This window comes from Heteronotia binoei, chromosome 18 (genome assembly GCF_032191835.1).
Source record: "Heteronotia binoei isolate CCM8104 ecotype False Entrance Well chromosome 18, APGP_CSIRO_Hbin_v1, whole genome shotgun sequence".
Classification (NCBI taxonomy): domain Eukaryota; kingdom Metazoa; phylum Chordata; class Lepidosauria; order Squamata; family Gekkonidae; genus Heteronotia; species Heteronotia binoei.
Window position 1 is genome coordinate 23,022,879 of NC_083240.1, and position 18,094 is coordinate 23,040,972.

The 18,094-nt window shown below is 46.3% G+C and overlaps 2 protein-coding genes across 5 annotated transcripts in view; both read right to left on the reverse strand.

Annotated features, from left to right (window-relative positions):
- Nucleotides 1-17,455, reverse strand: part of ERRFI1 (ERBB receptor feedback inhibitor 1) — a 37,988-nt gene extending 20,533 nt beyond the window's left edge. The window contains exon 1 of the mRNA XM_060259701.1: nt 17,090-17,455. The gene's annotated coding sequence lies outside the window, so the exon portion shown is untranslated. The remainder of the gene's footprint in view (nt 1-17,089) is intronic.
- Nucleotides 14,878-17,883, reverse strand: LOC132587400 (ferritin heavy chain A-like). 4 transcript variants are annotated; one of them, XM_060259709.1, is made up of 2 exons: nt 17,735-17,883; nt 14,878-15,713 (listed from the first exon to the last, which is right to left on the reverse strand). In XM_060259709.1, the coding sequence occupies exon 2, from the start codon at nt 15,668-15,670 to the stop codon at nt 15,137-15,139; it is 534 nt and encodes a 177-aa protein (XP_060115692.1). In that variant the 5' UTR covers nt 15,671-15,713; nt 17,735-17,883; the 3' UTR covers nt 14,878-15,136. The 4 variants fall into 4 exon arrangements, with proteins under 4 accessions (XP_060115692.1, XP_060115693.1, XP_060115690.1 ...); XM_060259710.1 differs by having other exon boundaries at nt 14,878-15,840; XM_060259707.1 differs by lacking the exon at nt 17,735-17,883 and adding an exon at nt 17,090-17,554.
- Between the last annotated feature and the right edge of the window lie 211 nt (nt 17,884-18,094).

The following is an 18,094-nucleotide window of genomic DNA, read 5'->3' on the forward strand; positions in this document are numbered from 1 at the left end:
GGAGGCTGCGCCAGTGATTTAGACGGGAGGAACTTCTGCATAGATTGTAGATGCGGCATCATTCACGAGCAGATCTTGGCGTCATCTCGCCTGCAGTGCCTCAAGTGGAACCGGTTCTCTTCGTGCGTTCAGTTGCTGGGGCAGCAATCGAGTGTGCTGATGGGTGGACGTGTGAATCAGCAATAAAACTCTGAGAGAATGGTGGATTGAACTGAATGCATTATTACAGTCACTAGACCAGCCATATACCTATAGCTATAATTTTTTTAAAAAAAATTGTATACAGAATACAAGATAAAAAGTAAAAATTTGGAACCTAGCTAAAATACAGTTTCTGTAGCCCAGGGGTGGCCAAACTTGCTTAACGTAAGAGCCACATAGAATAAATGTCAGATGTTGCAGAGCCGCAAGACATGAACGTCAGATGTTTGAGAGCCGTAAGGCAGGAAGGAGAGGTGGGAAAAAGCAATTTTAACTTTAAATGCATCCTCCAAGCTGCTGGCAGGCTTAGCTTGGATAAGTGATTTAAAGAGATAAATGCCTTCTGCAAGCCAGCTGACAGGGTGGTGGGGCCTTCAAGAGCCACACTATATGTGTGAAAGAGCCACATATGGCTCCTGAGCCACAGTTTGGCCACCCCTGCTGTAGTTTAAGCATCAGTACAAAATTTGTACTGATAAGTAATCTTGGAATTCTTATCAGACAAAAGGGAATCAAGCCTGGCTTTATTTGTGCAACCAGGAATCTTATCCAGCAACGGGATAATAAAAGACTTGAAAGAATTTTTTAGTGCTCCCAACTCCCCCAACAGCCTGGAATCTGTTTCCTAGAATTCCCTCACCACCCCCCAGACATGAGATCGCCTGCAGTTCTGGGTGCCCCTTTTTGGCAGAATGTTTAGCCATATGATAAGCATACAGGGATAAGAATAAAGGAGGATTTGCATTCCCCAGGGTTGTCCTAAACCAGAAGTCTCTGATTCAGTCGCCACCCCTCGAGAAGAACGATATCCAACAAAACACATTGAAATGCTTGGGACGCCACTTGTACGATGAAAAAGCCTCTAAAGATTATTATTCAATGGTCTACCTCACTGGCCAGTGTAAGGTTTACCAAGGAAACAATATTTTACTGTGCAATGGGATGAATTTCCTGAAGAAAAACATTCTAGGATCAACACTCCTCTTTTTTAAGGAAGTGTTAAGGAAAACTTATCAGCCCACTCCCAGACTTCCCAGCAGTGGCGGACTGGGTCTAAAAATATTGATTGTCAGGAGATAAAGAACTTCTATTATATTGGAACTTCATTATATTTTCAAGCTACTAAAAGGCCATTAGCATTTTAAACATATTGTCTAATGTTTAAGGGGGCCCAGTTCATCAGGGGCCCATTTGCCACTGGGCAAGCCAGTCTGCCACTGCTTTCCAGACAAGCCCCTAGCCTCTGCTTCCCTGTCAGATCAGCAGTGAAGCCTTTCCAGCCAGATGACATCTTTGCAACCTACAACAACCCCTGCAATTTTTCTTTCAGTCCTAGTCTTTTCCCTTTGCAGTCTGAGAGAACTGAAATATCTTTTTTTTAGGATCAGTGATCTCTCAATCTTTAGTAAGATAGTTGTTTTAGGGTTGTCAGATCCAGTTTGGGAAACTCCTGGAGATTTGGGAATGGGGTCTGGAGAAGACAGGAAACTTAGTGGGGTACAGTGCCCTAGAGTCCACCCTCCGAAGTGCCCATGTTCTCCAAGGGAACTGGTCTCTGTTGTCTGGACATGTGCTGTAATTCCAGGGGACTTCCAGCTACCACCTGGAGGCTGGCACCCCTAATTTCATATTGACTGTCCAGCAGTGGCCAGCCAAAGTGCAGTTTGCTTCCCACCTCCAGAATTAGGACTGATCTGCAGACCACAGAGATCAGTTCCCCTGGAGGGAATGGCAGCTTCCGAGGGTGGACTTTGTGGCTTCGCATGATCCCTGCTGAGCTCCCTCTCCTCCCTAAACTCCGCCCTTCCCAGCAAGCCTCCCTCCACCTCCAAATCTCCAGGAATTTCCCTACCCAGTATTGGCAACTATAGTTTCAAAGGGTGTGTAATTCTGCTTAGCATAGCACTGCAAGCTAGGCCCAAGGGACCAACTACTCCATCCAACTGGAAGAATGCAGCGCTGTAAGGGAGCTAGGGTTGTTGCCGGGTCTGTGTTGGAAAATACCTGGAGGCTTTTGGCGTGGATCCGGGAGAGGGTGGGGTTTGGGGAGGGGAGGGTACAATGCCATAGAGTACACTCTTCCAAGCAGCCATTTTCACCAGGGGAGCTGATCTCTGCCCACTGGAGATCAGTTGTAAAAGCAGGAGATCTCCATGCCCCACCTGGAGTCTGGCAACCCTAAGAACCACTGCTCGATGACAGAGATGCATGGGTGCCCATGCTCCCGTGGCAATGCAAAAAGGCAGCTGCTCCTTGCAGGCCCCCAAGAGACCCCGGAAGTGATGCCTTTGTTGCTCTGGCAGTGGAGATGCCGCAGCTGTAAGCATGTGGCAGGGGGAGGGTTCGTATTGAATGCCCAGCTGTTCGAAGCCAAAAGAGGACACTTACAGACTGCAGAGGAGAAGACTGCAGGCCAGAGTAACACCCTCCCCTTCCCCTCCCGATGGCCTCTACTGGGGCAAAGGCGGGTCAGTGGGAAGCCAGGTTGGCTGCCACCCAGCAGGGTGCTCTCGCATGTGTCAAAAGGAAAACCAGGAAAGTAAGCCTTCCAGCAAAATCAGGAATGCCGACTTGCTGTGTGACTGCTTGTCAATTCTAAAAAAAAGCGTAATGCATTCATTGGAAGCAGAGCTAGCCTGTCTGCAACAGCCAATGCTGTGCGTGTTTCCTTCTCCTTCCAGGGCTTGGCCTCCTCCTTTCCACTTGCTGACTCAGATGCCACTCCAGGATGCTGCAGACATCAGGCCCCTGGCCTCTGCCTTCAGTCTTCTGGCTCCTTCATCCCTCCCCCCCATCCAGCAGCCTGGTCCCCCTGCTCCCAAAGGGCTGGATACCATACATGCTGGTCTTGCTGAACCAAATGCAGGCATCCAGGGGAGCTCACAGTGGGGTGAAAACATCTTCCCCAGCAAGCTGGGTACTCATTTTATGAACCTCAGAAGGATGCAAGGTTGAGTCTACCTTGAGCCGGCTACCTGAACCCAGCTTCCTCTGAGATTGAACTCGGGTTGTGAGCAGGGAGCTGCAGTACTGCAGCTTTACCACTCTGCACCACGGGGCTCTATAATCAATGATTATCGAAGGACATAATTCTGTTTAGGATTATGCTGTTTAGGATTTGCACATGTAGCAGAATGTCCTATGACACTTCCCTTTGTTGCCATCTATTTCGCTGAAGCAGTAGATTGAGGTAGGGTGTTCCACTGACCTAGAGGGGTAGGGAACAGTGGCTCTCCAGATGTTTTTTGCCTACAACTCCTATCAGCCCCAGCCATTGGCCACGCTGGCTGGGACTGATGGGAGTTGTAGGCAAAAAACATCTGGAGAGCCACTGTTCCCTACCACCCACCAGTATTACCTTTTTCTGCTGCTACTGGTCAAAGCTTTTCTTTAAATGAAGGATGGAAAGAATTCCAGAAGGTGAGCTATCCTAGTCTGCTTCAACAAACTTATGTGGGAGTCTTGTGACACCTTAAAGATGTAATGATATTTTATTGCAGACTATAAAGTTTTGTGGACTAGAATGGACTACTTCAGATGCAATGAGTAGATCCTCATTCTGCAGACATAGGAGGATGAGAACGGGGGTGGGTGGCTGGGTGGGGGGGGGACAATTGCAGGATCAAGAGGCTATAAAATGCGAGACCCATAGAGAAAATGGGCAAATTACTTCCTATTTTATCCCTGGTAGATGTTAGAAGTTGACATGATACTGTAAATTGCTTTCATTAAAAGAAGTAATTATAATTTAACACTCCCCCCGCCCTTGGTGCCAACCAGCATGTATGAAGGCTGCTCATCTTTTTATCAATTTTCTTGAAGAAATTTCCTCACAGCGTGAAATGATATGTAGATAACACTAGACTCTGGATCTGAATACAAATAAATGTATGAAATAAGACTGAAGAACATTGATCTCAATCTAGGTTGCTAGCAAAACTGATTAGAAAGCACTGGGCCCATACAAACTTCTCTCTTTCCTCGAATACATTGAAGGGGCCTTCTAGCGAGTGAGACATTGAATCCATCAAAGTCACGGCTGTCTACTTATAGGTGCTCTCCAGGGTCCCAGACAGGGTTTTTTTTAACCAACTACCAGATCCCTTTAACTGGAGAAGCCAGGAATTGAACCCAGGGACTGCATAACGAAGCAGCTGCTCTACCACTGGGCCACAGCCCAATCCCATTTTTCTTTCATTGGTACAAACACAATAATTATTTAAACAACTATTCACTGTGATTGCGGTTGGAATAACAGCAGACGTACGTGCAAGACATCTAGTTAAACTGAGAAAGGTAAAATCCATAGGGAAACAGCAGCGGTCCTCTCTGGTGCCCTGGCAAACTCTCCTCTAGGGCAGTCTAACGAGATTTTGAAATCACATGGCTGTCAGCAGCATTCTTGATGCCATGTGACCCCCATTACCCCTTTCCTCTCCGCCAGGGAGGGAGCTGAGCTGGTTTCTCCTGAATTCTGAAGAAATACCAGAACTGCTAATAACCTTTCATTGAATACCAGTCTCCCAGGACAGTTGCTCTTTTCAGCAATCAAGGAGGCCAAACGTGCCTTTCCCCCTGCCTCCTCACTCAGGAAAACATCATTAGAGAATCAGTGGTGATGGTGGTGTCACGGCTAGAAGGATCAAACTAAGATCTGGGAGACCCGAGTTCAAATCCCCTTTCTGGCATGAAGCTCTCTGGGTGACCCTGAGCCAGTCACTCTCGCTCAGCCTAAACCGGGGAAGGGCAAATCATTTCTGCCACCCCGAGTTCCTTGGAGGAAGGGTGGAATGAAAATGCAGGAGATAGGTAGACCATATAATAATTACAAGCAATGTTAATGATCGTGGCCCTTATCTTCTAATCTCAGAGGTGGAAAGGGCAGTGGAGGCACGCCCTGGGTTCCTAGCCCAGGGCCTCAGCCCAGCACATGCGGTGCAAGCAGATGCCAAGGACGGCACGCAGACTTCTCCTCCTTGCTGGTATAGAGGGTGCATGCAGAAGGAGGAGGGGTTCAGTTCCCTCCCTTACTGTCCAGAATCGGTAAAGCTTCCCCCTGCCAGAATTCTTTCTTCTGCTTGCTTGTAAAAACCTGCAGGATTTCTTCTTTTGCTTTTGGTCCCCAAAGGACAGCCTTGCAAATGAGGGAGGGGACTTTTCTTGGGTCATGGAAAGCAGAGGGGGTCAAAAGCCCTCAGTGGTGCATATGTTGCATTCCTGTTTGCCCATTGTGTGATCAGCAGACCGACCTGCATTCCAAATGGACAGCACTAGCATGCACACAAATGCACCCCTCATCTCTGGAAACCACAGAGCTGCTTATGGGTGGCCCCAGATCCACAATGGTCCACGGTCCCTGCAACTTTCTCTTCCCTCCGGGTGGAAGGGCTAAGAGGAAGTGACGTCGTCCTGGCAGCTAGGGAAAAGGGAGAGGAGTAATTTGCTAGAACAGCACACTATGGAAATAGTCTCCTGTTTCCAAGGTGACAGGAGAGCCCCAGAGAACACAATGAGCTAGTTGGAGGTTCTGCACTGTAACCTGGAGTTCTCTCTCACACAAGCTTTGGATCTGGCTCTTTTTAAAGCTCCTGAACTTAATAGCCCTCAGCACGGTCAGATCAAGCTCAGTTAAACTCTTTCAAAGAGCCACTGATTGCATGCATCCTTTTATTTCTTTTGGTACTGCATCTTTGGGATTGATCCCTTTAGCTCCAGGGGCTGTGCTGTCTTAGGGTGCTGCAGAAATGTCCCAGGGCAAAGGTGAAGGAAAATGTACAACCCTCTGTGAAATTGCTGAGGGTTCCAGGCTCACTTTCCATTGATACAGAGAGCGGGACGTGCCAGGAAAGCCCAACCTTGCATCATGGCCTCTGCCCCTTGAACTTTGCTGCCCAGGGCAGATGCTGGTGCCAGCCAGTCTGCATATTTTGTCCAGTTAGCCCTGCATGTCATCATGTACCCTCATTCCCTTCCTTGGTTTTGGTGTCTTTTCATGTTGGTCAATTCCTAGTGACCACCAGGGCTTTTTTTGTAGCAGGAATTCCTTTGCATATTAGGCTACACCCCCCTGGTGTAGCCAATCCTCCAAGAGCTTACAGGGCTCTTCTTACATGGCCAACTGTAAGCTCTTGGAGGACTGGCTACATCAGGGGGGTGTAGCCTAATATGCACAGAAGTTCCTGCTACAAAAAACCCCAAACCCTGATGACCACCAAGGACTTGTTTCCACTGAGGTTCTTGCAAAGAATGAGGGATGAGATATAGCAATGAAAAGGCGAGGTGGTAGTGATCACAACTCTTTTTATTATCACAGCATAGTATAGGGCTGTGCTCTAGGACTGAAGACTGGGCCAACAGGGCCAACTGTATATACAGTCAAAGTTCCCACGCTAGCATTCTATTGGGCCATTCAAACCAGCAGGGAGCCTGTGATTGGAGCAGGGCAGCAGGGATTTGGATCCTGCTGCCTATTGTTCCCGAGTCCCCAAGCTCAGTCCTACAGGCTCCAATGAGCCAGGCAGGAACACCATACTTTATACATATATCTGATCACATATACAACAGATAGTCACCTCCCCCAGTCCAAAGCAAAAGTGCATATTCAGGATTAGGCAGAATACGGGTTAAGAAGACCTGAGTGTGCTCACTTGCTCTGCAAACGTAAGACACACCCGCAGATCACGGAGACTTGGGTATAAATAAATTTAACCATGCGAAACTGAGGTCGACCTACCCTTTGGTGTGAATGCTTTAGAAATGTCAACTATAAAGCAAGTAGGGAGAGCGAAAAAAGGACAAAAATGTTATTGTTTTCCTATTAAAATAGGCACCTCTTTCTCCAGATTGTCCCTTGGAAACCTAGCACTGCCATTCTCCTTTTCTTCATTCCTCTAATCCCTACCTATAACTGATATGAAGCCTCCCTGGGAATATCTGTGACTGTTTCTGTTGTCTCCTCATATCAGATGTTAAGGCATAAATTCCTTAGAACCGAAAACTGTCTTTCTGTCAGGTCACTCTATACCAGGGGTAGCCAAACTTGCTTAACGTAAGAGTCACATTGAATAAACATCAGATGTTTGAAAGCTGTAGGACATGAATGTCAGAGGAAGGAAGGAAAGAAAATAGATGGGGAGAGAGATGGAAAGAAAGTAGCTTTAACTTTAAATGCATTCTCCAAGCTGCCAACAGTCTTGGCTTGGAGAAGTGGTTTAAAGAGAGAAATGCCTTCTCCAAGCTGGCTGATGGAGTGGTGGGGGCTTCAAGAGTCACATGATATGTGTGAAAGAACCACAATGTGACTCCCGAGTCATAGTTTGGCCGCTCCTGCTCTATACAGTGTTTCAGGCACCCTATAAAGTCTCATCAGATCTAGGAATCTAAGCAGGGTCATCCCTAGTTAGTACTTGGGTGGGCCACCACCAAGGAAGTCCAAGGTTGCTACGCAGAGGCAGGCAATAGCAAACTGCCTCAGTCCATATCTTGCCTTGAACACCCTGTAGGATTATCATAAATTGTCAGTGGCTTGACTGCACTTTCCACCGCCATAAAACTTGGGCACAGCCAAAGATGTGAGCTGAGGGGCAAAGACCCCAGATTCTTGGAACCTGTGGCACAAAGCCTGTGTCTTCAAACAAGCCTGCCAGTGAGTCCATCAACTACAGTTTGGACAAGTCCCGTTTATTTGCAAGGAGTCTATCAACTACAGTTTGGACAGGTACCATTTATTTGCTTATTGGTTTATTTGTATGTTGTTGATTCTATTGTAAGGCCATTTAGATACACTCCAAGTAGAAAAGTGAAGTACAGATAGTTCAATATTTATTTATTTTTTCCATTTTCTACTATGACACCCTACGAGCATGTTATCCTTTATGAACGTAAGATCATTCGTGCTGTCAATATGAAATTTAGCACTGAGAAGCTACCTTGCCAAGGAACATAATCTGACCACATTTCAGAAAAATCCCATGAGGAATGCCTGGTTTATGGCAGTTTCAGGTGTTTGTCCTGAAGTGCTGTTTGCTGTCCCTCACTGAAAACTGGTTTTGTGCCTCCCCCACCAAAGCCCCTCCTGCTTTTCCTTTTGCTGGTTTACAAGTTGCATCAGCAATGCTGATTCCCATTATAATCAGTCATTTAACTAAGGGCCGATGATGAGCTCATTCGTTGAAGGAAGTTAAATGGCTAAAGCGGTGCTTCACCTTCTTAAAAAAACAGGCTATTACGTGACAGAGCAGCAACTGAAGGAGTTGGGAAGAAACAACAATATCATGTGCACATGTTTGTGTATGTGTGAGAGAAACTACATCCATCAAATTATGGCTGTCTTTAGTCCTTCTCTGTAAAATGTATAGATGTTTTCTGTATTCTTAATTCCTTCGCTATATAGTCCATACTGTAGCTTTCATCACAAAATGTGGTTTGGCTTACTTCCTCGAGTGATCTGCACCACTTGGGTTTTGAAACCTCCACCATGTTTACTTGATCCATAGTCTGTGCTAACAGCCATGAATTACACTATGCTTTCTTGAACAAGCTGTAAAGATGGTAATAAAAACAGTGACTATACAAGGATGGATTATAAAAATGACCTTTCTTACAGGGATGACATAAAAATGACTAGAACAATATATACAAAGGGCTTTCCAAATCATAAAACTTCTTGTTAATGAGCTATTATAAAGCAGCAGTGAACCTAATTGCCATTGGGGGCCCTTTTTCTGGGAGGGTTGATGGAATTTTATGTATTGGTTTTTTAAAAATCTAGGATTTTTTTTTAAGCCTCTGGTTTAAAAGAAGAGTTAAAGCACTTTCTAATTCATTAATGCACCAGGAAGTATAAAAATTGTAAGTGAAGGCACTCTCCCTTCTCTTTGATGACATGTTAAAATAAAGACCAAGGAAGGGTGTATGTAGGTGCCTAGAATTTTAAGCAAACTCAATGTCTGTGGGCAAGGTAAGGGTCATGATTGAATCTGCAACAGTGCCATCCTAAGCTGAATGACAACCTTCTATGTCCATTGAAGCCATTGCTTGGGATGGCAATCAAAGTGCCTGAAGCTTGTTCTGGCCCTAGAATAATCAATAATAATTTTAAAAAATGCAAAAGTCATGGATGATGCCTAGAGGGATGGTTGAGGAGTTGTCATGTTAGCTTCTTTATAGTTCACTATGAAAAAATGAGGCAGGAGGGAATGAACCTGATCACCTATTCAAACGTACTTCCTTTTTGAATGTCCAGTAACAAGAGTCCCTCCCTAGTGCTGCAGCTGGCAGTGCCTCCAGTTGTTCACTTTGGTGCAGTGGTTAAGTGCACAGACCAGGTTTGATACCCTACTCCTCCACATGCAGCCAGTTGGGTGACCTTGGGCCAGTCACAGTTCTCTTGGAACTGTTCTTTCAACAGCAGTTCTTTCACAGCTCTCTCAGTCCCACCTACCTCCCAGTATGTCTGCTGTGGGGAGAGGAAGGGAAGGTGATTGTAAGCTTCTCTGAGACTCTAAGTGCAGGGTGGGGTATAAATCCAGTCTCCTCCTCCTCCTTCCATCCTCAATGAGAATGCTTACAAGAAATCTGATAGTTTAACTATGGCTGCTATCTGGTGGTCTTTATCTTTATGGTTGCTTATCTAGTTGTGTAGGAGAGCATAAGAATGGCCCTGCTGGATCAGACCAGCGGTCCATCTAGTTCAGCATCCTCCTGTGACCACAGTGGCCAACCAGTTCCTCTGGAGGGCCAACCACAGGGCATGGAGACTGAATGAGGGAAGGAAGGCAGAATGGTCTAGCTTGATCTGGTCATCTCTCAGAAGGTAAACACAGTTGGTACTTGGATGGGAGACCACCAAGGAAGATGCCGCAGAGAAAGACAATGGCAAACCATCTCTGCTTCTCACTTGTCTTGAGAAAGGCCCTTGTTGGGGTCAACATCAGTCAGCTGCTTCCTGACAGCATTTTTATGTATATCTAGTTGTAGTTCGTATTTCCAGCATATCATGCTCGATTTTTTTTTCATATTTAATTGTGATGTTCTCCCGTGCCTCTGACATTTCTTTTAATCTGTGGCTTTTAACACAAGGTTTAACTTGAAACCTATCAAACTGGTGAGTCACATACCCTTTTAAAAAGCCAGAATGGTATAGTAGTTGGAGCATCAGTCTAAGATTTTGGAAACCCGCATTTGAATCCATGCTCTGCCAGTGGAAACTTACCAGGTGACTTTCTCATTTTAACCAACCTCACAGGGTTGTTGTGATTGTGAGGATCAAATACAGGAGGGGAGAATCTACACTGCTTTTTGCTCCCTGGTGGAAGATAAAACATACTCACTAGACACAATTAAAAGAAAGAGAACAAAAAATGGCGGTGATTAGGAGCAGCACAAAGCAGCTGAAATCTCCATCCCAAACTGGTTAGGCAGGTACCTGTCAGGGTGGGTCTAGGTATAGGATATCCTGTCTGAGGACAGAAGGTTATGACTGAGTGATTCAAAGGTTGCAATCTGTGTGGTCAATATTTCGTACCTTTTGTTTTTAAAGAGGCACTGACCTTCTTGGCAGAACTTCTTGCTCCTTGCAAGTTCTTTCCAGGAGAACAAATGTCTTCTCACACATCTAAAAACGGATGTTGTCCTTGATGGAGAACTTAAGATTTCAGAGTGCTCAACGGAGGACAATTTCACCCTAGAGATGAACTTAAAGGGAAGGGCATTTGTGTGGGCATGCACAAACCACCCCTGGGAAGATTTGGTATGAGGTAGTTCACTCTCTGCTTGTCATATGGTCTTTGAAAGCATACAGACTCAATTTTTGCTGTTCTTAATACTCAGTGGTCTGACATTCCCTAAGAGCATGTGCCAGCTCTGAGTTGGGAAATTCCTGGAATTTGGGGGGTGGAGTCTGGGGAGGGCACATTTGGGGGAGAAAAGGGATTTACATCGGGGTCTGATGCCACAGAATCCACCTTTCAAAGCAGCCATTTTCTCCAGGGGATCTGATCTCTGTCACTTGGAGATCAGTGGTAATCCCAGGAGATCTCCAGCCACTACCCAATCGATTCATCTGCAAAGCTGTGTCTGTGCAAAAAAGAATTGAAATCGAGTTCCATTTAGCAGCCAGTAACCGAAGAAGACATGCATTGAAACATCTTGAACTATCTGGAATGGGCGTATTGACGGCTGAATGAATTTTTATACTCTTGCTCCTCGACTGAACTGACCAAATAGATATTTGTATTAACTTACAGAGGAAAGGAATATTTGTCAATGGAACTTTTTGTATGTAACCTTTGTGTATGTATTCTTGCTTGGAATCCTAAAATGGTGGTAATAACAGAATGTTGCTTACAATAATGTATGAATTTGAATACATGTTCAGGTAATATAAACTGACTTTTTCTTTTTTTTCTCTTTTTTTCCTAAGCTTCTGAAACTATTTTGGAAATGAACATGAGTTTAAAACTTTATGGTTTAGACCAGGGGTCCTCAAACTACGGCCCGCGGGCCAGATGCGGCCCGCTGAGGACGTTTATGCGGCTGCCGGGTTATGGCAAAATCAGACCGGAAGTGAAGTTCGACCTAAACTCGTGTTAGCAACGCACACTTCCGGCACTGGGCTGAGGCGGCGGAGACAGAGTGTGAGGTGATACTGAGGTGAGGTGAGTTCCCAGGCCGGGGTGTGTGGTGTGGGGAAGGGAGAGAAATGCAGAAGATAGAGAACTGACGGCCCGCAGCCTTGTACAGTAACGGCAGTCCGGCCCTTCAACAGTCTGAGGGACAGTGAACTGGCCCCCTATTTAAAAAGTTTGAGTACCCCTGGTTTAGACTTTGTGGCTTTTCATACTGTGTGACTACCTGGAGGTTGGCAACTCTAAATTAAAGTGGGGAATTGAAATGCTGACTTTTTAGAGCAACAGGCCTTTGAAGCAGGAGCCAGGGGCTTGGAGGCACAGCACCTGTATTTGCATGCAGAAGGTCCCCAGTATCTCCAGCTAGAATAACTCGGTAGCAGGCAATGTGAAAGATGTCTCTTTGGGACCCTGGAGAGCTGCCACAGCTCAGTGCAGACAATGCTGGTTTTCATGGACCAATGGCTTCACTTGGGGTAAGGCAGCGTCAGTAGAAAGGAGTCCCTAGCTTCTTGCATTTTCCAGTTTTTGGCTCACCAGGAATTTCACTTGGAAAGCCTCTCATATCCACCGTTACTGGGGGGGAGGGAAGGCAAGGCATCATTGCAGAAGTACCTGTTGAATGGTTGTGCGGTTATATCAAACTCCAGAGATTTCAATGAAATCTAGATGAACCTATCAAAATGTTTCAAAAAGAAAGAGAGTGGGTGGGTGTAACGTGCATAACGATTTCTGTTTTCATTCTTGGGCAACCTGCCTACTCCAAGTGATTTCCTTAGAGGGTTCTGGAGTGATCACTACTAGGCTTTCTCACAAACCACTAGGGTGCACTCTCTCTCCTTCCAGGGAACTAGCAGTTCTTCTATCCAAGTGACATAAGAAATCAAGCAACACCTTTAAAACTAACCCAGTCTATTCTAGCACAAATGTGCGTAAGTCAGTCCTTACTTCCCGGGACAGCATTGCCACTAGGCAATTGCCTAGGGCGCTGGGCTTCTGAGGATACTGAATTGGGTGCCCCCATGTGACTCAGTGATGTTATCAGTGCAAGGGGGGGGGGCGGGGGTTGCCAGAAGTTAGCTGTGTCTAGGGTCCCAGACAGTCTTGAGCCGGCCCTGCTTACTTCTTCAGATGCAGGCAAAAGCTTCTCCTGGGATACACTTGGGTTAGTCTTAAAGGTGTCACTTGATTTGCATTGCTACAAGAAACTAGCGTGGCTGCAGTTCCGAAATAATTGCTACTTGTTCAGGAAAGGCTTGAGGTTGGTAGATGAAATGAGAGAGAATCTAGCCCTCCAAACGGGCAGAGGAGTTTTGCTTGTATTTCTCTCTAGATAAATCTTAAAGATCTTGGAAAGATGCCCATGTCTGAGAGCACTTTCTCAAATACTTTGTTTCCTTTTTCTTCGCATTATGTGTGTGTGTGACTGTGCTTGAAAGTCATAGCAACCTCTGGCGACTCCTGCTGGAGGAAGTTCAGGCAAGCAGCTTAATGCAGCCTGCCTCTGCCTCCCAGTACTGGTATTCTCTGGAGGTCTCCCATCCAAATACTTGCCAGCATCAGGCCTGCTTAGCTTCTGAGATCTGACCAGAACGGGCTTGCCTGGGCTATCCAGGTCAGGGCTCAGATACTTTGAGGATCTGCTGTGAAGTTAATTCATACAGAAGCAAGTTCCATTTGTAATTGAGGAGAGCTGGCTCCCAGCAGTGGTCATGTGCTTTGCAACCCCGGTGCTCTGCGCAGGGCACTGGATTGAGGCAGCTCAGGTTAGAAGTGGCATTGGAGTGACTGCAGAGTTTGATCCAAGATTGGGAAGGGCTGGGGAGAAAGTGACCAGGAGCTCTCTCCTGTGCCCCACCAGGCCTGCCACTTATGCCTCCCATCTTTGCATTCTTCCTGCACCCACTTGCAAACCCTCCCAGCCCTATGCCCTTTCTCCAGCTGTGTTGGGCAGTCTGTGCAGCTGGAATGCTACAACAGCCAGCGCTGGACAGCAACATCATGTGCAGCCAGGAAGGCCAGTGGCAAAGCACTCACAAGTGAGTGGACTGCAGATGGACTGGTGGTGGAGTCAGTGGTGGTTGGCCTCACTCTGATCCCTGTGCCCCAGCAGTAAGGGAATACTGAGCTGGTCTTGAGTAAATGTCTACTTACATAACAAAGTTTCCGGTTTTTGGAGTTTTGGTTCATGCTGCTACACCTTCCCCTCCCAGCATATAAATGCATATGAACTTTCTGGGTAACTTACAAGAAAATATGCCTCCTCCCATCACTTCTTCAACTGCATGTACAAAATGGCTTTTCTGAGGCACCAAGGCACTATTGCAGAGTCATAATCCCTGCTCACTCAACACACTTTCATTTTCTCCATCTCATAACTTTGTTCCCCAAGGAAGTGTAAGGACATCAAAAGAGCCCTGCTGGATCAGACCAATGGTCTATCTAGTCCAGCATCCTGTCTCACACAGTGGCCAACCAGTCAATCTGGAGGACCAACAACGGCATAGAGGCCAAGGCTGACTGCCTCTGAATGTGGAGATTCCCCTCAGTCACCATGGCTAGTAGACACTGAAAGACCTCTCCCCCATGAATCTAATCCTCTTTTAAAGGTGTCTATTCCTGTGGCCATCACTGCTTCTTCTGACAGTGAATTTTGCATTTTGATCACTCTGTGTGAAGAAGTATTTTCTTTTCTCTATCCTGAACCTACTGCCCATCATTTTCATTAGATGCCCTCAAGTTTTAGTATTTTGTGAGAGGGAGAAAAATTTCTGTTTGTCAACTCTTTCCACCCATGCATAATTTTATATACATTTATTTCTTGTCTCTCCCCTCCCCTCTCCCCTTAATTGGCTCTTTTCTAAACTGAAAAGTCTCAGGAACATCTTCAGCCTTTCCTGACAAGGAAAGTGCACCAACCCCCTAATCATCTTGATTCCCCTCGTCTGCACTTTTTCCAGCTCTGTGATGTCCTTTTTGAGATATGATGGCCAGAACTGTACACTGTATTCCACACGAGGCAGCACCATAGATTTATACAGGGGCAGTATACTATCGGTCATTTTATTACCAATAACTTTTCTAATAATCCTTATCACAGAGTTTGACTTTTTCTCTGCTTCAGCACACTGAATCAATGCTTTCTTTTTAAACTGGCGAATCCTTGTTTATTGGAAGCATGCCAATTGAGAGTTGGCAGGTGCAACCTCCTTGACTGGGGCACGGCTATTGTGATGGCGGTGGGTACAATCTGTGGGTTCACAGAGGCGGTGCGCCCAGGAATATGAAGGGGGGGAGGCATGCCACACTCAGCTGCTGCTCTCTTCTAGGCCGTGCTTGTCAAAGAGATACTCTCCAAGTCCCCCCTGGGATGCTCCCATCCGCCGGAGGTTAGTGATATAGTCACCCAGGACCTTGATCGCTTTGACTTGTTTATCAAGATAGTGAGTCTCCAGGAAGTCACAGAGATGGGGGTCTCCATGGTTGTTTGCCAGGCGGTGCAGGTCCAGAAGGGCCTGGCTCACATTCTTTTCCACTTGGAGGGCTGCCTGCATTGCATCAAAAGTTGTGCCCCAGTCATCACGTTCTGGCTTCTTGATATCTTGAAGGAAAATTCGGCCACCACGCTGGATCTGGTACCAAAGCAGCTTGTCAGCATCTTCCCGGTCTTCATGAGACTGCGACCGGAAGAACTTGGCAACGTTGCGCAGGGCAACGTCATCACGGTCGAAGTAGGAAGACATGGAGAGATAGATGTAGCCGGCAACAAACATCATGTTGGCCATGCGGTTGATGGCCGCTTCGCAGTCTTGGTGGTAATTCAGGCGGATCTGGGAAGCCATGGCTCCGGTTTAGCTGGGAGGTTCGGATAAAAAGGTGTCTGGCCTGGGTGATTCAAAAAGGGATCTGTTGGCTGGCAGTTGGTGTTTCTCTGGATCAAAGCAAGAGTTCCCAAGAACGCCAGGAAATTCTCAGCAGGAAGAAGGTGGTGGAACCGGGTTCCGTTCAAACACTGTTGAAGCAAGAACTGAGTTCTCACTGAGTTGATGCTTTCATTGACCTATCATTATGGCCCTGAGAGCTATTTCCCTCTCAGACCCTATTAGCCTATATTTGAAGTTGGGATTTGTTTGTCCCAGTGTGCATCATCTTACACTTCCCAACACTGAACTTCATTTGCCACACTGTCATCCACTCACCCAATTTGTGGAGATCCTTTGGGGACTCTTCACCACCAGCCTTGGTTTTCACCATCCTGAATATTTTTGTGTCATCTGCAAACCTGGCCACTACACTGCACACCCTTAGTCCCAGATCATTTATGAATAAATTAAATGGTACAGGTCCTAATACCCACCTTGGTGGTATCCCCCTGCTTGCTTCCCTCCATTGTGAAAATTGTCCATTTATTTCTACTCTTTGCTTCCTGTCATTTAACCAATTTTTAAAGATTGGTTAAACCAATTGGTTCTTAACCAATAAGAGAACCCATCTTCTTATCCCATGGCTGCTAAGTTTAGTGAGGAGTCTTTGGTGAGGCACCTTGTCAAAAGCTTGTTGAAAGTCCAAGTATATAACATCTAGTAGGTCACCGTTGTCTACGTGTTTGTTCACTTTTTCAAAGAACCTCAAAAGGTTGGTGAAGCAGGACTTCCCTTTGCAGAAGTCATGCTGATTTTTCCTTGGCAGGTTTTGTTTTTCTTTGTGCCTAGTAATTCTATGTTTGACTACAGTCTCTATTAATTTCCCTGGGACAGATGTGAAGCTGACTGGCAGGGCTTTTTTGGAGCAGGAACACACAGGAACACAGTTATGGCTGGCTTGGCATGGGGGTGTGGCCTAATATGCAAATGAGTTCCTGCTGGGCTTTTTCAATGAAAAAAGCCACACTGACTGGCCTGCAATGTCCTGGTTCCTCTCTCAACCCCTTTAAAAAAACAAACAAACAGTGTAACATTTGCTACTCCCCAGTCTTCTGTTAGCACAAGAATGGGAATGTTCTGATACATCCCCGAAGGTCTCTTCCCCAAACCTCCTTCTCTGCCTCAACATCTCCAGGTTAGTAACCCTAGCCTCAGGGGAATAAGCCTGCTCCCTGAGAGCCAAGAGCTCCACACAGTGAGCATGCACCCGGTGAGTAGATAATCATACATGTGGCAGTCTCTGCAAAACACTGGATAGACCCCCATTCCCCTGATGGCTTTCTACCTTCATAATTCGTCAGTCTTTAAAGGCACCTCAGAACAAAATAGGGTGCTTACCTGGACTAGTGCAGATTTCTGTCACAGGAAGGACACAGCAGGACACCACCCTCCTCACTGATGTGCAGCCCCTTCTTGGGAAACTCGGACTTACGGGGTTCTCTCCTCCTGTGCCCCTTGACCTCCCGTGCTGAACTCCTAAGACCAGCTCCCCTGTTCAAAGCGCTGTGAAAGACAACCCAGGAGCAAGCCCCAGAGGGATCCTGTCTGCCTTTTATAGGGTCAGACCTCTAATGAGCTAAGCGTGCTGGCCTTCGTTTTCTTGCCTAGCTGCCCAAGCATTTCCACTCCTCCTGCTGCTCCCTGTAGCACTCTCCCGATCTCCTCCCCTTCCTTATCTTTCCATTATGGATTTCAAGTGAAAGGGACACTTTGCTATTGATTCTGTTCTTTTATAAAGTATGGTAAAGGGCAATAATGATTTCCTGAAGGCCAACTGGCACCCAGCGGAGCCTAGAGGAGTCTGGTCAAACTGAATTTAGACAGCATGAAGCCAGAGTGATGGCTATGGGCCATATCTGGTGTGTTTTTAATGGAATCTTGCCAAAACAGACATTTGCTGGCTTTCCCTACCCCGTGTTGTTTATCTGACAGTTTTCTGGTCAGACTGCTATAATACAGGCTGGCTGGCTACTTGAATCTTACCTGGTCCTCAGCCGTCTCATGCAGAAGCCTTTCTCCGTCTGCTGCTCAAGTACCCGGAGTTCACCCAAGAGCCTCAGGCACAGCAAGAAGCCATAGGCTCTTGCCTATCTCCAGAGTCTGATCCAATCATTTTCCCTCCCTTTTTAACTGATGCTGATCTTCCACAGACATTTATCAGTCCAAACATTAACCAGTTTCTTTGGAACAAATGCCTTAGCCATAAAGAACACACACACAGAGATTAGAAATCAAGGTACACACACTACTATATAAATCTAAAAGGCAATCAAGCTTTATCAAATAGAAAGTGAAGGGGGAATTTTTTTGTTTTTTTGGTAACTGACCCAATTGCCTAAATTA